At 40.6% G+C, this 15,812-nt stretch overlaps 1 protein-coding gene across 5 annotated transcripts in view; it reads left to right on the forward strand.

The window, feature by feature from the left end:
* The window catches only part of RNF170 (ring finger protein 170), a 29,534-nt gene that overhangs the window by 7,945 nt on the left and 5,777 nt on the right, over positions 1–15,812 (forward strand). For all 5 annotated transcript variants that reach the window (XM_072950157.1, XM_072950156.1, XM_015248629.3 and 2 more), the window contains 3 exons: positions 7,165–7,240; positions 9,673–9,781; positions 14,111–14,184. In XM_072950157.1, the coding sequence (XP_072806258.1) occupies positions 7,165–7,240; positions 9,673–9,781; positions 14,111–14,184 (259 nt within the window). The remainder of the gene's footprint in view (positions 1–7,164; positions 7,241–9,672; positions 9,782–14,110; positions 14,185–15,812) is intronic.

Genomic DNA, 15,812 nt, shown 5'->3' on the forward strand with positions numbered 1-15,812 from the left:
AATCCCCAGTACCTCTATTAAAAAAGCAATCAATCTGTAAATAAGTAAACCTAATTACCTCCCCTTGGATAAATAAAATAAAACAAAAACCAAGTGGGTTGGGAAAGCATGGAAGTATTAAAAAAAAAAAAATCTAAGAAGACAAACAAATGGCCAGTAAGTACATGAATGGGTGCCTGACATTGTTTGGCATCAGGGAAATGCAAATCAGAACTACAGTGATGGGGGCGGGGGATATAGCTCAGTGGTAGAGTATGTGCTTAGCACGCACGAGATCCTGGGTTCAATCTCCAGTACCTACATTAAAAAAAAACAACAAAAAAACAGCGAGATACAACTTCACACCCATGGGGATGGCTAGATTCAAAAGATCACATGATAACAATTGTTGAGGATGTGGAGAAATGGGAACCCTCATACCCTGCTGGTAGGAGTTTTAAAAAGGTGCAGCCACTTTGGAAAACTACCAATTCCTCAAATGATTAAACACAGTGTTACCATATGACCTAGCATTTTCATTCCTAGCTAAATATACCCATGAGAAATGAAAACATATCTCCATGTAAAAACTTGTACATGAACATTTATAGCAGAATTATTCATAACAGCCCAAAGGTGAAAACAACCTAAATGTCCATCAACAGATGAATGGATAAGCAAAAGTGGTATGTCCATTCATTGGAATATTATTCAACCATAAAAAGGAATGACATACTGATACATGCACACCACATCACAGATGAACCTTGAAAACATTGTGCTCAGTGCAATGAGCCAGACACAAAAGGCCACATATTTGATCTGATCACAGGGATATCCACAGTGGGAAAATCTGTAAAGACAGAAAGTAGATTAGTGGTTGTTGAGGACTAGAGTGGAAGGTGGCAGACTAGGGGATGATAGCTAAAGGGTACAGGGTTTCTTATTGAGGTGATGAAAATGTTCTAAAATTGACTGTGGTGGTTAATTATATCTCACTAAAGCTATTTTAAAAATGGGTCATGATGACTAGGCAAATACAATAAAGTATCTGCTCTTTACCTGTTAAGAGTGGGATGCAGAGATGAACTGCTTGTCATTTGAAAGTATCCATGATAATTTGTTCCTTGTTTTTTTTTTAATTGTTGTTTCTTGTTTTCGGGGAGAGAGGTAACTAGGTTTGTTTGTTTGTTTATCTTTAATGGAGGGACTGGGGATTGAACCCAGGACCTTGTGCGTGCTCTACCCTCTACTGCTGAGCTATACCCTCCCCCCTCATGATAAATTGTTGAGTGTGAATTAAGGGAAAGAGCTCACAAAACCCTAAGTCAAGTAGACCACTTTGTGTAAAAAAAGATCCATTTTATTTTCAAATATTTTCCTTTTCCTTTATTTGTTTTTCTAATTTCCCTACTATGGAGAATTATTATATAATAAAAGTTTTTTCCTCACAGGCTGGTCTGATGTAAAGCCCAAGATAAAAGTTTCTATTGAATGAGACCATTGCATAGGGTAGATACCAAAAGCTTCACGGTGCTAGGTTGTACTAATCAGAATAATTAGATGAAGGTCACATTTGGATTACATTCAGTTTGGGTCAAGAATGTTAAACTGGAAGACCTTCAGGGGAGGTTATTGAAATGGATAAAGCTATGGTAACAAATATAAAAATGCCTGAAAGAACTGTGGGTATCTAGCTCAGAGGAAAAGACTGTAGGACGGAAAAGCTGTGTTTAAATAGGATGAGGGCTTGTTTTATTGAAGAAGTGGGTTTATTCTGGGTAGCTTTGTGGGCAGAAGTAGGGTATAAAGGGAAAACCTAGAGATTTTTCCTTCCTATGTAGTGAAGGATCTAGTTTTTTTTTTTCCCCTACTGTTTCGCTCCTGTGTGTCTCCTTTATTTTTACACAGTTCACTTTTGGTCACCAAATGTGTGTGGGTTTTTCCCCTACCAAACAATTCTCCACGACACCAGCTGGGTGTCCCAGAATTTCACTTAATTCTGATGCCATCTGCCTGGAGACAATGTCAGATCCCACAGCTTAAGGGCTTAGTCCCCCAAGACTGCTCCCTTCCCCGACTTCAGATGGCCAGTCCCAAGCAGCTGATCCCCACGTTACCCACTACTCCTGTCTGATTTGGCTACAAATCAGAGGTCCCCGTGACCCCCTCCTCAAATTTGCGTGATTTGCCAGAGCTGTTCACAGAACTCAGGGAAACAGATTTACCAGTTTATTAAAGTGGTGGGTGCATCACCCTCTGGGTGGATCCATTCACCCACCCGGAAGCCCTCCAGACTGCACCGCTGGAATTTCATGGAGGCTTTCTCACGTAGGCATCACCAGTTATTAACTCATTTCTGGCCCTTCTCCTCTCTCTGGAGAACAGGGGTGGAGGGGGGACGGTAGTTCCAAGCTTCTAATCATGACTTTGTCCTTCTGGTGACCAGCCCTCAGCCGGGACCGTCCCCCCCAACAGAGTCACCTCATTAGAACAAAAGACAGGAGTATCACCCAGTAATTTACAAGGGTTTCAGGAACTCTGTGTCAGGGACCAGGTCAAAGACCAAATATTAGAATAAAAGATACTCCTAGTGCTCTGGTCACAGAGGAAATTTCAAGTGTTTCTGGAGCTCTGTGCCAAGAACCAGGGGCAGAGAAAAATGTGTATATTTTCTCTTATCGCACACAGGGCCAATAGGTGGAGATAAGTGATGAGATTTCAGCTTACCTTAAGACATAGCTTTTCAGATTATGTAGAGTGGTCTCCCTTACTTGGACAACAAACACCTTGAATCTCTCAGATGATTGGGCGGGAGGTCAGTTTAAGTTGCTGTCTGGCTCTTCAGTTTCAAATTCAATTGGTAATTGTTGTAATGCTGTGACTTCAACTGAAGTATTCAATTACTGTGTTGGGGGAGGGGTAGCACATGTGGCTTAAAATTCCAACAAAGGAACCTTTTGTCTCTTTCCTATAATTTCTTTGATGTTTTCAGTCATTATAATTCATTGCTTTCTGTATTGTGGTAAAATATCTATAACATAAAAGTTATCATTTGAAGCACACAGTTCATTGGTGTCAAGTACACTCACAATAGTGGGTAACATCACCACTATCTATTTCCAGAACTTTCTCATCCTCTGAAGCAGAAACTGTGCCAGTTAAATAATTGCTCCCCATTCCTCCTCTCCCTTCCACTGGTAACCTTTATTCCACCTTCTGCCTCAAGAAATTAGACTATTCTAGGTCCCTCATAAAGTAGAATTACACAACATTTGTCCATTTGTGTCTGGCTTATTTCACTTAGCATAATGCATTCAAGGTTCATCCATGTTGCATCATCTAGCAGAATTTTGTTCCTTTTTATGGCTGAATAATATTCCATTGTATATGTATACCACATTTTGTTTATTCATCTATTGATGGACATTTGGGTTGTTACCAACTTCGGCTATTGTGAATGGTGCTGCTGTGAACACTGGTGTACAAGTATGTGTTTGAATTCCTGCTTTCAACTGGAATTGCTGGATCATATGATAATTCTGTGTATAACTTTTTGAGGAACCTTCAATCTGTTTTTCACAGCAGCTGCCCCATTTTACATTCCCACCAGCAGTGTGCGAGGGTTCCAGTTTCTCCACAACCTGGCCAACATTTGCTACTTTCTCTGGGTTTTTTTTTTGAGTCATCTGTGGGTGCGAAGTGATATGTCATTGCGGTTTTGATTTGCATTTCAGTAATGACTGCTGACACTGAGCGTTGTTTCATGTGTTTATTGGCCATTCGTATGTCTTCTCTGGAGAAATGTCTATTCAAGACCTTTGCCCATATTTGAATTGGGTTGTTTGCTTTTTTGTTTTTGAGTTATAAGTGTTCTTTCCATACTCTGTATTAATCACTTATCAAATATATGATTTATAAATTTTTTCTTTCGTCTGTTGGTTGTACCAATTTCATCCTCTTGATAGTGTCTTTTGATGCACACAATTTTAAAAATTTTGTTGAAGTCTAGTTTATCTATTTTTTCTTTTGTTGCCTGTGTTTTGGGTGTCAGATTTAAGAAATCATTGCCAAATCCAAGGTCACAAAGATTTCCTCTGTGTTTTTTTCCTAAGATTTTTATAGTTTTAGCTCTCGACTTTAGGTCTTTGATCCAATTTGAGTTAATTTTTATATATGGTATCAGGTAAGGATCCAGCTTCACTCTTTTGCATCAGTTTATTCAGTTTTTCCAGCACCATTTGTTGAAAAGACTGTCCTTACTACATTGAAGAGTCTTGGCGTCCTTGTCAAAAATCAATTTACCGTATATGTGAGAGTTTATTTCTGGTCTCTGTATTCTATTCGATTGGTTTCTACATTCATCCTTATACCAGTACCATATTGCTTTACAAAGTCATCTCATCGTAGCAAGTTTTGAAATCAGAAAGTGTCTTACGGCTTTGTGCTTCTCTTTCAAGATTGTTTTGGCTATTTGGAGTCCCTTGAGATACCATATAAATTTTCGAATGGGTTTTTTTCTATTTCTACAAAGAAAGCTGTTGGGATTTTGATAAATCACTTTGAATAGTTTTAACATCGTAACAATATTATCTTTCAATCAATGAACATGCGATGTCTTTCCACTTATTTGTGTCTTCTTTAATATCTTTCAACCATTTTTTGGTGCTATAATTAATTTCTTTTTGAAATCTTTTTCTATTTGTTCTTCCTTCTTAAGCCATTAATAACAATCGCCCTGTGTTGACATACCAGAAGCCAGTCAGAAGGGTCTGGTACACAGGTTAACCTGTGAACCACATACTTGCATATTTGTAAACTTTGATTCAAACTTCCTTTCTTGACCCAGGCTTTGGGTATCATTGCTTTTCCTCCTATCAGAGGTTCCTGGCTCCTTTCCAGGGCTGCATATAACTTAACCGGTTTGATAGTTTTGGTTTCTCCTTTCAAAAAAATCCCCGAAGGACCATAAGTCGTTGATGAATACAATCACAACACCAAATATACTTCTGTTTTAGAGCAGAGCCACTGTTTTCCTTGGCATCTCACTTTAGACCTGCTTAGTGTCAAATGCCATCATTTTCTCACAGTTGAGGCGATCCTGCCGTTACAGAACAAAAACCCCACGAGAAAATCTGAAGATCTAACTGGCTTTGCTAAGCTATTCATGAATCAGGCAGCATCCTGTCCAGCAAGCAAAGAGATACCCCGAGCAGTTGTAGGAAATGGAAGGTTTATAGGCAGAAGGAGGGTAGGGTGAGGCAGTTATTAGCAAAAGAAAAGAAAGGATTGTTTCAGGTCAGGACTTCTCCGGGAAGGAAACAGCAGGGGTCTTGTGCAGATTACCTCCTAGTGAGGACCGGAGAACCCCAGACTGAAGATTCAGATCACATCCCTGGGGAAGGGAGACTGCAGCTGCATCAGATGTGAAGTCTCGGTCTGGTGTCTGGGCTTTAGCACTGGCGGCGCCATTTGGTCACCATTTGGTGACGCCTGAAGTTTTCTTATGACAGGAGGTCCCAGAGTTTTAGTCTAGCTTTCAGTCCATCTTCATCATCCCATTTTCTAGATTTTTGGTCCTATGCTCACGGTTACCAGCAACATTTAGTGACCTGAGCTACATGCAGGCCTTGTTCAGCATCTCGGGCAGTTTCTGCTCGTTCTTTGGCTATACTTTGACTTTTCTGATATTCTGCTGTCAGATTTAAGAGTCTTCTCTTTTATGGAAAGAAACCAAAAGAAGGACGTTCCAGTCACGTGGTTTATTTCATATCCCTATTCGTATATTTGACATCCATATCCATATGTTTATATCATGGATTTTGTTTTCCCAATGAGGAGGGAATGGTTTTCCAGGGTCAAAGAACTGAGAAATCCCCATTAGCTGAGTACCTACTGTATGCAAATGAGATGATTCCTAGACTTCTTTGACAGATTGCTTTCCCTATAGAGTAGCTTGCTTTCATTGATACATTTCTTCAATCATAAGAATGTAACATTTAAAAATAAATAATCCACTAAAATTTAAGGTGTTTAAACAAAGTTCAGGTAGTTTCATTACATTCATGTTGAACTTCTGATGAGAGATTTGACTTTAAATTGTTTTTAATGTCCTCTCTGAACTAATGTTTATATTTTTTCTCAGCTTTCTTTTCTTAAATTTGAAATTTTTTTTACTAAAAATTAAATAACCAGAGGATAGGTTTCTTTAATTTTCCCGTATTCCATTAGAATATTGATTTAGAATTCTTATTGCTCTGGGATATTGGTTCAGCCAGAGAGCAAAGGCTCTTTTTTATAGAGGAACACCGACATTGCATGGATTTAAATTTTGCTGTTAAAGAGATTTAGGTTTAGAAAAAACTTCTACAGTCAAATGAAATTAAACTGTGATTCAGATGCAAATTTTCACCCGCCTCAACCCACCCTACCAACCAAACTACCACTTCTGATTTTCTTTTTTAAGCTTATAAGTTAAATTTGGTCCCCTTTGTTTATTTTATTTTCTTTGTTTGTTTTATGAGGGGAGGTAATCAGGGTTATATTTGGAGGAGGTGCTGGGGATTGAACCCAGGACCTCGTGCATGCTAAGTACACGCTCTACCACTTGAGCTGTACCCTCCCCACCACTTAAAATTTCAATACTCAACGTTTTATCCCATCTTTTTCTATGAACCACTAACTTCTTGCCTTTGATTCTTTTAATTGTTAATTTTAATTATTAGCGTTAAGATATTAGCGGTACGTCAGGTTTGGACTTTGCTACATTATACATTTTAGTTTTTATTTTTCTCTGTCCCCCTCCCTTCATAGGTGAAAAGTTGGGAGAAAGACCTAATTAGATATGAAAAAGTGTTCGAATCCATAATAAAACAAAGGAATTTTACAAAAGAAATAAGTACATTAATTGTTCTTGATATCATTTGTTGAGTCCGCAATTACATGAAGTCCCCAGTGTACTCGGCCTCTGGGTTTCATCATTTGCCAGGGAAACCGGAAATGGGCGGACGATCAGTGATCTCGGAATAACCTGCACGTTCAGCCCTGCAGTCGGAGCACAGCCGTATGCCGTCGTTCCCATTTACTATGTCCCCAGTAGTCTGGGTCAAAAATGTCGGCCCATAAAGAAAACGAATTCCTCTGACAATATTTCGTATTCAAGCTTTATTATATTTTATTCAACAGAAATGCACATCAAAACATTCACCCGGAAAACCAAGAGCTAGTAAGGGTGCTTCGGGAGCAACTTCAAACAGATCAGGTACTATTGTTTTATAATATGTGCATTTGTGTAAGGACTGGAGTATTTCTCTCCTTACGTAAGAAACTGTGATGGAACATTTTTACTCCTTTTTGGAGACACGGGCTTCTCTGCGGCTTGAAGTTACTGTAAATGATTCTACTGATTGTACATTTTCAGATTAGGCAAATGACTGGTCTTAACCTAATTAAGATGTTTTTATGTATTTATTTGGTTTTAACTTGCTTTAAAAAGACAGAAGTTTTCCGATTACTTACCTGCGAGGAGATAAACACTGTCTAATGGACATTAATGAAATGTAGTAGAAAACCTACTCTTTCTGAAATATGTTCCCCTAAGATCTACCGAAAGGCTTTTTTTCCTTTTCTTCTTCTTCAGTGGTCAAAGTTAACAAAATGAGTTGGGCAAAGAAGAAAACGTTTTTCTGCCTCTTCTTTGCTTTTTAACCACATGGACTAAGAACTGGAAATGTAATACCTTTCATGAAGACTGGATTAAGTTGGATATTGTGCACCTTCATGCTGAGATAGCTACCATCAAAAAACAAAAAAATTAAAAATTGATGGCCGACCTGCCAGTCAAACCTCCAAACAGGGTTTTATGATTTATCCATTCACCAAATATTTATGGAACATCTACCGTATGTCAGACACTATTGTGGGCGTCGCGAATTCATTTGTGAATGAAACAGACAGGAATTCTTGCTTCAGAGAACTTAAAATTCACTGATGCAAAAATCATTTAAGCGTATTAGTGGTACTCTGTTTCAGAGCTATTGTTATGAATAATTCATGCTGGGGTGGTGTTTTCTAATTTACAGAGTGATCTTACATATAACTCTCTCATTTAATCTTCAGACATGATAGGTGACTATTCTTATCCCCATTTAACATATTAGATCTCTGAGATTTGCTAAAATTCATACTAGGATCGCGTGACTAGATCTCAATCTGTAGGAGTCCTGGATTGGATCAAGGTGGATCTTCCAGATTTTTTTTGCACCACTGTCCCATTCACCTCCCTCACACCCCACCCCAGGCATGGCCTCAAGCTCCACATAGAATCACACTCCAGTGACGTAGCCTATTCTGTATGGTAGCCACCAGCCACATGTGCATGGCTATTTAATTTTAAATTAACTAAAATTAAGTAAAATTTGAGATTCAGTACTTTCGTCACACTAGCCACATTTCAGGTACTTAGTAGCCACGTGTGGCTCGTGGCTACCATGTTGGACAGCACAGATAAAGCAGACTTCCATATTGTGGTACGTTCTGTTAGACAGCCCTGGCTTTTTTTGTCAGTTAATTTCCAAAGATGAAGAATGAAGAGAAAAGGTAGAGGAGGGAACATGACATGCTGTGTGTTTTTCTTCTTTGCACCATTAAAAATGACATAAAAGATTAAGACATCAAAGCGTGACCTTGGCTTGTAGGATATTCTAGTATTTTAAGATTGTTTTAAGACATAGGGGATTTTAGTTCTGGTTTATTAATGTAGGGTGACCAAAATCTTTGATTTAGTTTACAGTGAAGAATAGCTCATGTTTAGCAAATTTAATACATTTTTTTTTTAGCAATTTGGTGTTTTTAATACTGGCTACTTTGCTTATAAGATAAGTGCTGGGTGCTATAAAGTCAGGTTTTGATAAGTATTTTAAAAGCTATACATTCTATAGCGGTACTGGGTAATTTTCCGGTTCCTGGGCACTACTAGAGTGAGTCGTACAGATAAAGTCCTTGTCCTGACAGCATTGTATTAATCTGGCTCTGTGAAGGGTTAAATTCCAGTCACCAGTGGTCTTAAATTTTACTACCTCCAAAATGACCAAATAACTCTTCTCTGAAAGTCTAATTCTGATCTCTCGCGAGCTCCAGCACGCAGGTACCCCTGTCAGGAATGGATGAGTGAAACAGAAGGTGAAAATGAAAGAAAGCTAATACGTGGGAAATAGCGTGACATTTCTTATCTTTCGGCCTGTGTCATTCAGGATTACTCACTCATTCCAATAGGTTAGCTCCCAGGTTCATCCAGGTTGTTGTCTTTAATTTTTTTATTTTATTTTATTTTTTTCCGGGGCGGGGCACAGTGATTAGGTTTACTTATTTATTTTTCAGAGGAGGGCCTGGGGATTGAACCCAGGACCTTGTGCATGCTAAGCACGCGCTCTTCCACTGCGCTACACCCTCCCCACCGGGTGGCCATCTTTAGACTGTGCTCAGGAAAGAAGGCAAGACCAGGCAGTTTAAGTAAAACCACAGTGGAGCCTGAGAACTTTATGTAACCTGTAAGACGTGAAACTAGGGCACATCTAAAGTGTAGTGAGCATTACATTACTGAGTGTATTCTTATGTGGCCCCTATGATAACGCTGACTCTAAAAAGCCCGTGTGTGTGTGTCTCGTGTAACGAGGGCGCCCATCTTCTCCCCAGGATGCACCTGCTGCTGCCCGACACCAGTTCTACACCGACATGTACTGTCCGATCTGTTTACATCAAGCCTCCCTGCCTGTCGAAACCAACTGTGGACATCTTTTTTGCGGTAAGCAAACCGTGCCGTGCGCGGTGAAAGGGACTATTTAGACCAAGCCCCATGGGAGTGCACAGGCTGGGTGCCTTATTTCCTCTCTACCACATTTGGCATTTCGTGAGTCAGGTAGCTTGCTTCTGAGATCCTGCTCTCCTTGTCAGCCACTTTAATTTAGTCTGTAGATTCAGAGATTTAAAAAAACAAACAAACAAACAAAAACTAGTGATTCAGTTTCTCGGTAAACGGAAGTGTTTTTTTGAGTAGTAATTCAAGTGTATCAGTACCACGAGGCTTCCACCGGATCCCTCACGGTCATCACTTTTCGGTGGTTTCATTTCTTACTCATCCTTCCCAAGGAAGAAAGGTTCTTCTCTCAAGGACCTTGCTCAAGACCTTGCTTGAGCTCTGCCGCCTCTTTTTCACTCTAAGTCAGTACAGAAGTTCTCACTAGCCTCTCTTTCTTCGTGACGTCAGGAGGCTTGGCGGAGGGAGCACGAGGCACCTGGAGGCTGCAGTGGGTGAGAAGGACCGCTGGTTTCACACTCAGTATCAGGAAGGGGTGTTGCCTACACCTGGCGTTCTTCCTGGCCATCCAGAAAGACTCCAGAGAGAATAAGGAGATATCACATAGTCGTTGCTGGTTATGGTCACGTGAGATTCGGGACAGTCAGTTGTCACTTGCCTCCTACACGCCGGACTCGTAGCATCCTTCATCCCCTCCAGCCCCAGCAGCATAAGCAATAATGCTGTGTACCTAGGAGTTCTGTACAGGGAAGAGTTCTACACAAATGAGGAAGTCAAGATTCAGTGATGTGAAGAAATTTTACAAAGGGCAACCCAGCTGCAGAGGGACAGAGCTCGGTTTTAAACCTGGATCGCACGGACTTCCAACCCTGTGCTCAATTCTTCTATGTGATTGGTGGCGTATACAACTACTCTCTATTTAAGTTTTAGGTAATCGCTAGACCTATTTTAAAATTTTTTAAATTTATTTACTTATTGGAGGAGGGAGATTTGTTTGTTTATTTATTAAACGGAGGGACCGGGGATTGAACCCAGGACCTTGTGCGTGCTAAGTGCACTCTCTACCACTGAGCTACACTCACCCCTAGACCTATTTTTTATTGGTAGTATTTCTTTCTCTTTGAGCAGCTGTATTCAAGATAGGGTTCTGATTGCTCCCAAATTGTACTCAATTTGCATATGAAGCCTAATTTAAACTGTAGCATATAGTAATCTAGAAATTGCTTTCTCCCCATGCTATCTTTTGTCTGGGACTCACTGAATAGAACTCTTAGGTGTATTGTGTTATTGCTTACACTGTTGGGGATAAAATAAAGTATTTGGAAGCCATTCCAGGCCCTGCAGGGTTTTTATACCTCGTACTCATTAAGTAAGTGCTGACCAATCCCATTTATTGCCTCACCCATTTACTTTGGCCTCTTCCCTCCGGTTTTTGCCTAAGTAGCTAACGAATCATAAAACTCCATTTCAGCATCTGTCCTTAATGAGCTGTTGGAAGTGTTAATGAGCAGCAGAATGATGAAAGATCAGATGGGGAGCGTTAACTGGGCAAGAGAAAGCGGACACTTCCCCCAATCAGACCTCCGGCCCCTGCTCCTAATCCACTGGGACTCTCTTTTCTGAGTCTGAATATGGCTTCAGCCACCCCCTCACACAGCTCCCCAGGCCGGTGCTAGCAGTCAGCTAGGAATCACTGAGGTCTGGCAGGCTGGGCAGACTCCCTTTGCCAACCCAGGCTTCGGTGACTCACTGAGTGGATAGTGTGGTCAGTTGTAAGATGGCTGCATCGTGTTCCTGGTTTGACCTCTGGGTCTGAGGCAATAGGGTGGATTCCTTCCGAGATCCTGCTCTACTTGTTGGACACTTTAATTCACTGCCTGTAAGTTCAAAGGTTAAAAAAAAAAACTAGTTATTCAACCCCTGCACAAACAGAAATGTGTTTTGTCTGAGTGAGCAGTTCCAGTGTATCAATACGGTGTTTCCAAAAAGCCCTCCAGCTTAGTTCTGGGTGTGGAACTCCTGGTCTGTTCCTCCACCACCCACGGAGAATGACCACAGCAACAGCTTGCACGTACTTGCATTTGTAACTCACATTTTTTTTTCTATTTCAAAGATTTTCTTTTTTAATTGAAGTCTAGTCAGTTTACAATGTTGTGTCAATTTCTGGTGTCCAGTGTTCAGTCATACATGTACATGTATATAATGGTTTTCATAGTCTTTTTCATAATAGGTCACTACAAGATATTGAATAGAGTTCCCTGTGCTGTACAGTAGGTCCTTGTTGTTTATCTCTTTTATATGTAGTAGTGTGTATCTGCAAATCCCGAACTCCCAATTTATCCTCCCCCCCCCCCTTTCTCCCCTGGTAACCAGAAGTTTGTTTTCTATGTCTGTGAGTCTGTTTCTGTTTTGTCAATAAGTTCATTTGTGTCTTTTTTTTTTTTTTTTAGATTCCACCTGTATAGTATTTTTTGTTCTCTTTCTGGCTTCACTTAGAATGACTATCTCCAGGTCTATCCACGTTGCTGCAAATTGTAACCCACGATATTTTATTTCATCCTCCAGCAGTCTTATTCCCATTTTATAGATAAAATCTAGAAAGACTATACCCCAGATTCAAGTCATTGAGTCATTTCTCCCACCATCCTGTTTATGTGGGTCTCGCATTTTAAAGAGGGAGATAGTTGAGGAAAAGGGAAAACACCAACATGTCACAACAGATGTGTATGAACTCAAGTGTCTGATTTGCTAGACCATCATTTTTCAGTGCAGGCCAGCGGCCGTTGTAGAATTTGCAGAACAAAGACAGCTATGCTCCAATTTGTGGAGAAGAGATATGGGATTAATCAGTTGACATGTCAAAATACACTGAACTTTCGAGTGGAGAGGTTGGAGATAAAGGCGTCATTACAGATGGTACCAAGACTAACAGATTTAGAAGAATTTTCCCTTTCATATAGTTTCTATATGAAATTAGATTGCTCAAATTATTTCATGAACATGATCTAATTAACACAGCACTCTGTGAGCAGGAAAAGATACCAGATACAGACCATTTAGCTTTTAAGTTCATCTTTAAATCATTGAACCAGTGCCCCATGGTCACCCATGTCCAGGTTGAGCAGCCTTTGCTCTAGCCATTGGTCTGCCCACCAGCCTCCTCACATACCATTTATTTTTGCCTCTGGTATTTGCTCTTACACTGAAGAAACCCAGAGCATCCTCCCTCCCGTGTCCTGTCGAAATCTTACCATTCCTTCAAAGTTCGGTTCAAATCCCTTCTGCTCTACAAGTTTGCCGCCCTCTCTGGACTTCTTTTGTACAGAAGCTTAATATCACACAGTTTAAGGTGTAACCACCTCCTAACTGATAGAAGCGTGTCACCTTGGCCTCCTCAATCTGACTGTCAGTGCTTGCTCTGAGTTGTGGACACTTATCAGATCTGGAAGAATCAGAAGAAGGAACCAGAGAGCTACGCCAGGTTGCTGAGGGGAGGGTAAGGAACCAGGAGAGCCCGGAGGCAGAGGCACTTAATGCAGAGTCACAGTGGGACCTGGGTGGTCCGAGAAACTGGTTCCTGCAGGGAAGACAATGAACTGGCCCCTTAGACACCAGACAGTGTTTAAAGATAACTCCTTCATTTGTTCCTGGTCTGAACTTCAGTGCGTATGCTGACCACTGTGTGAGATCTGAAAACCCTCCCTTCAGGCTGTGCTTAAAAGTTTGCTGCTCATGAACCTTCAAGCAGAAAAACCAGATCCACCCAGTGCAAAAGTTGATTCAATTATTTAACTGGATTGTGAACTTTAGTAGGGCAGAAAGCGTGTAATCTTTGCATCCGTTGGCTCCTTGCTCATACTACCTAACTACTGTTGTTGATACTTACATAACTTGGTTTTCTAAACTTAAAAAAAAAAAACAATTTGTGTTTGTCTAACATTCATGTCAAATTTGGAACAGATACCTTGAACAGAACACTGATTTGCCAGTTGTCATTTACAGTGATGTTCAATTATTTTATTTATTTTCCATAGGAAATGCAACATTTTCTAGTAAGGCTCATACACTGAAACAGTTAATGCATGCTTGCTTTTAATTATGTAAAAATGCCTGTATCTTAACTGGTTATTTAAAAGAAAATATTGTTCAGTTGCTGAGAATTATGATTCGATTTGAATTTGCCTTATTAAGAGTTGGTTGGATAAAGTAAAAAAACATTCCAAAATAGGTGATGCTGTTAAAATATTTCAAATATTTGAAACTGTCTCAGCACATGTGGACTTGACAACATCAGTGTTAACGTTTTCTCCCCACTAGGCACCTGCATTGTTGCGTACTGGCGATACGGCTCATGGCTTGGGGCGATCAGTTGTCCGATCTGTAGACAAACGGTAATGTTTGCATCCAGAAAACATCATTTCTGCTTCATCTTGCGAATTTTTGTACTTGCTGTGCCTGACTCTTGGGAATTATTTTTATGATTTTAGCAGAACTTCATTTCTCCAAAGCTTCAATTATGTCACTCCATTATGTTTGTAAATGTCTTTAAGACACCTCAAAAAAAAAAAAGGGAATTCCCTTCAGCTATAGTGGAAAAACAACTTAAATCCTCCCCCAAATCCTCATAAATCTTTGTTGTAAAACCAGCAAAGGAATAACTGAACTAGCAAATCTGGCTGAAGCAAATATTCCCCACATGTACTTCTTCTGAAAAAAAATTGATTTTCCCTTTTAATTTATTTTTAATCTGCCCTTCTCTGGTAAGGGTCCAGATAGCTTTAAATGACGAACAGTACTTTTAAAAATGTCTCTTTTGGAGACATAACCACATTGCATTATCCAGAACGGATTAGATTCTTGTAGGTGGTACAGAAGCTACCTCAGGAGGGAGGTGTTTTGGGTTTTGTTTTTGTTTTTTGTTTTTAATTGAAGTATAGTCAGTTACAGTGTGTCAATTTCTGGTGTACAACACAATGGCCAAGTCATACACATACGTATATTCGTTTTCATATTTGTTTTTTTTAATGGAGGGACTGGGGATTGAACCCAGGACCGCGTGCATGCTAAGCATGTGCTCTACCACTGAGCTATACCCTCCCCATCTAAAGGTGTTTTAATAGAACAGCTTTTAGGGTCCCAAACAGAAGAGCGATTCATCTCAGAGGCAGGACAGGTGGCAGGATCTCACTGGAGGTAGTGCCAGGCTCAGACGGGAACACGCTCTCCACGTCTCTCCCTGCGTGCTCACACCAGCACACCAGCGGTCCTGCCACGTTTCCAGGGCGAGCCCAGGTGCCAGGCTTTCTGGACACCCCAGACAGAAGTCCTCCCTCTCAAGCATCATTGTATTGCCTGCCCCAGGGCCTTATGACAGGCTGCCGCTCAAGTCTGCCCCGACTTCTGTCTCGGGGACTGTGATCACCAGTGGCAGGGCCGTGTCTTCATTTTTCTGTATATCCAGCACTTAGCACAGTGCCTGGCCACAGGAGGTGCTCAGCTAATATTTACTGAAAGAAGGGGTTTTTATTAACAAATTTGTGAAGAGGCGGCTGTACCTGCTGTTCGTACACGTGCTGCTCTTAGCACTCCTGCGTTTCGCATTTCAAAGGCATCCAAGCAGTGGAAGCTGTGGTTTTACAGCCAAGCTGAGGAAGGCTAAAAACAACAGCAAGACAACTTAAATCTATCACGACTCCTTCCCATACTCGTCTGGTTACACGGGGACCATTTCTGCGGGGGTGGTTATATTTTAAAATAGACTTGTTTTTTGAGGAGCTGTCAGCCTCAGATGACCTGAATGTGGTCCTGGGACATTTGTGTATCCCTCTTACCTCTCCCAGGTAGGAAACGGGGTTCAATGTAGCATGTTATCTAAAAATACCAAGAATTACCTTCTTTTGATTATATAGTAGAGATGGTGCTTGAGAGCTGGTCCCAGCAAAAACCTCATCTCTGTATTATGGTTGGTAGCATTCGAAGATCATTCAAGTACCAGTGAGAGGATAAGGAATCGTGATTT

The sequence above is a fragment of the Vicugna pacos genome, chromosome 26, assembly GCF_048564905.1.
Source record: "Vicugna pacos chromosome 26, VicPac4, whole genome shotgun sequence".
Taxonomy (NCBI): domain Eukaryota; kingdom Metazoa; phylum Chordata; class Mammalia; order Artiodactyla; family Camelidae; genus Vicugna; species Vicugna pacos.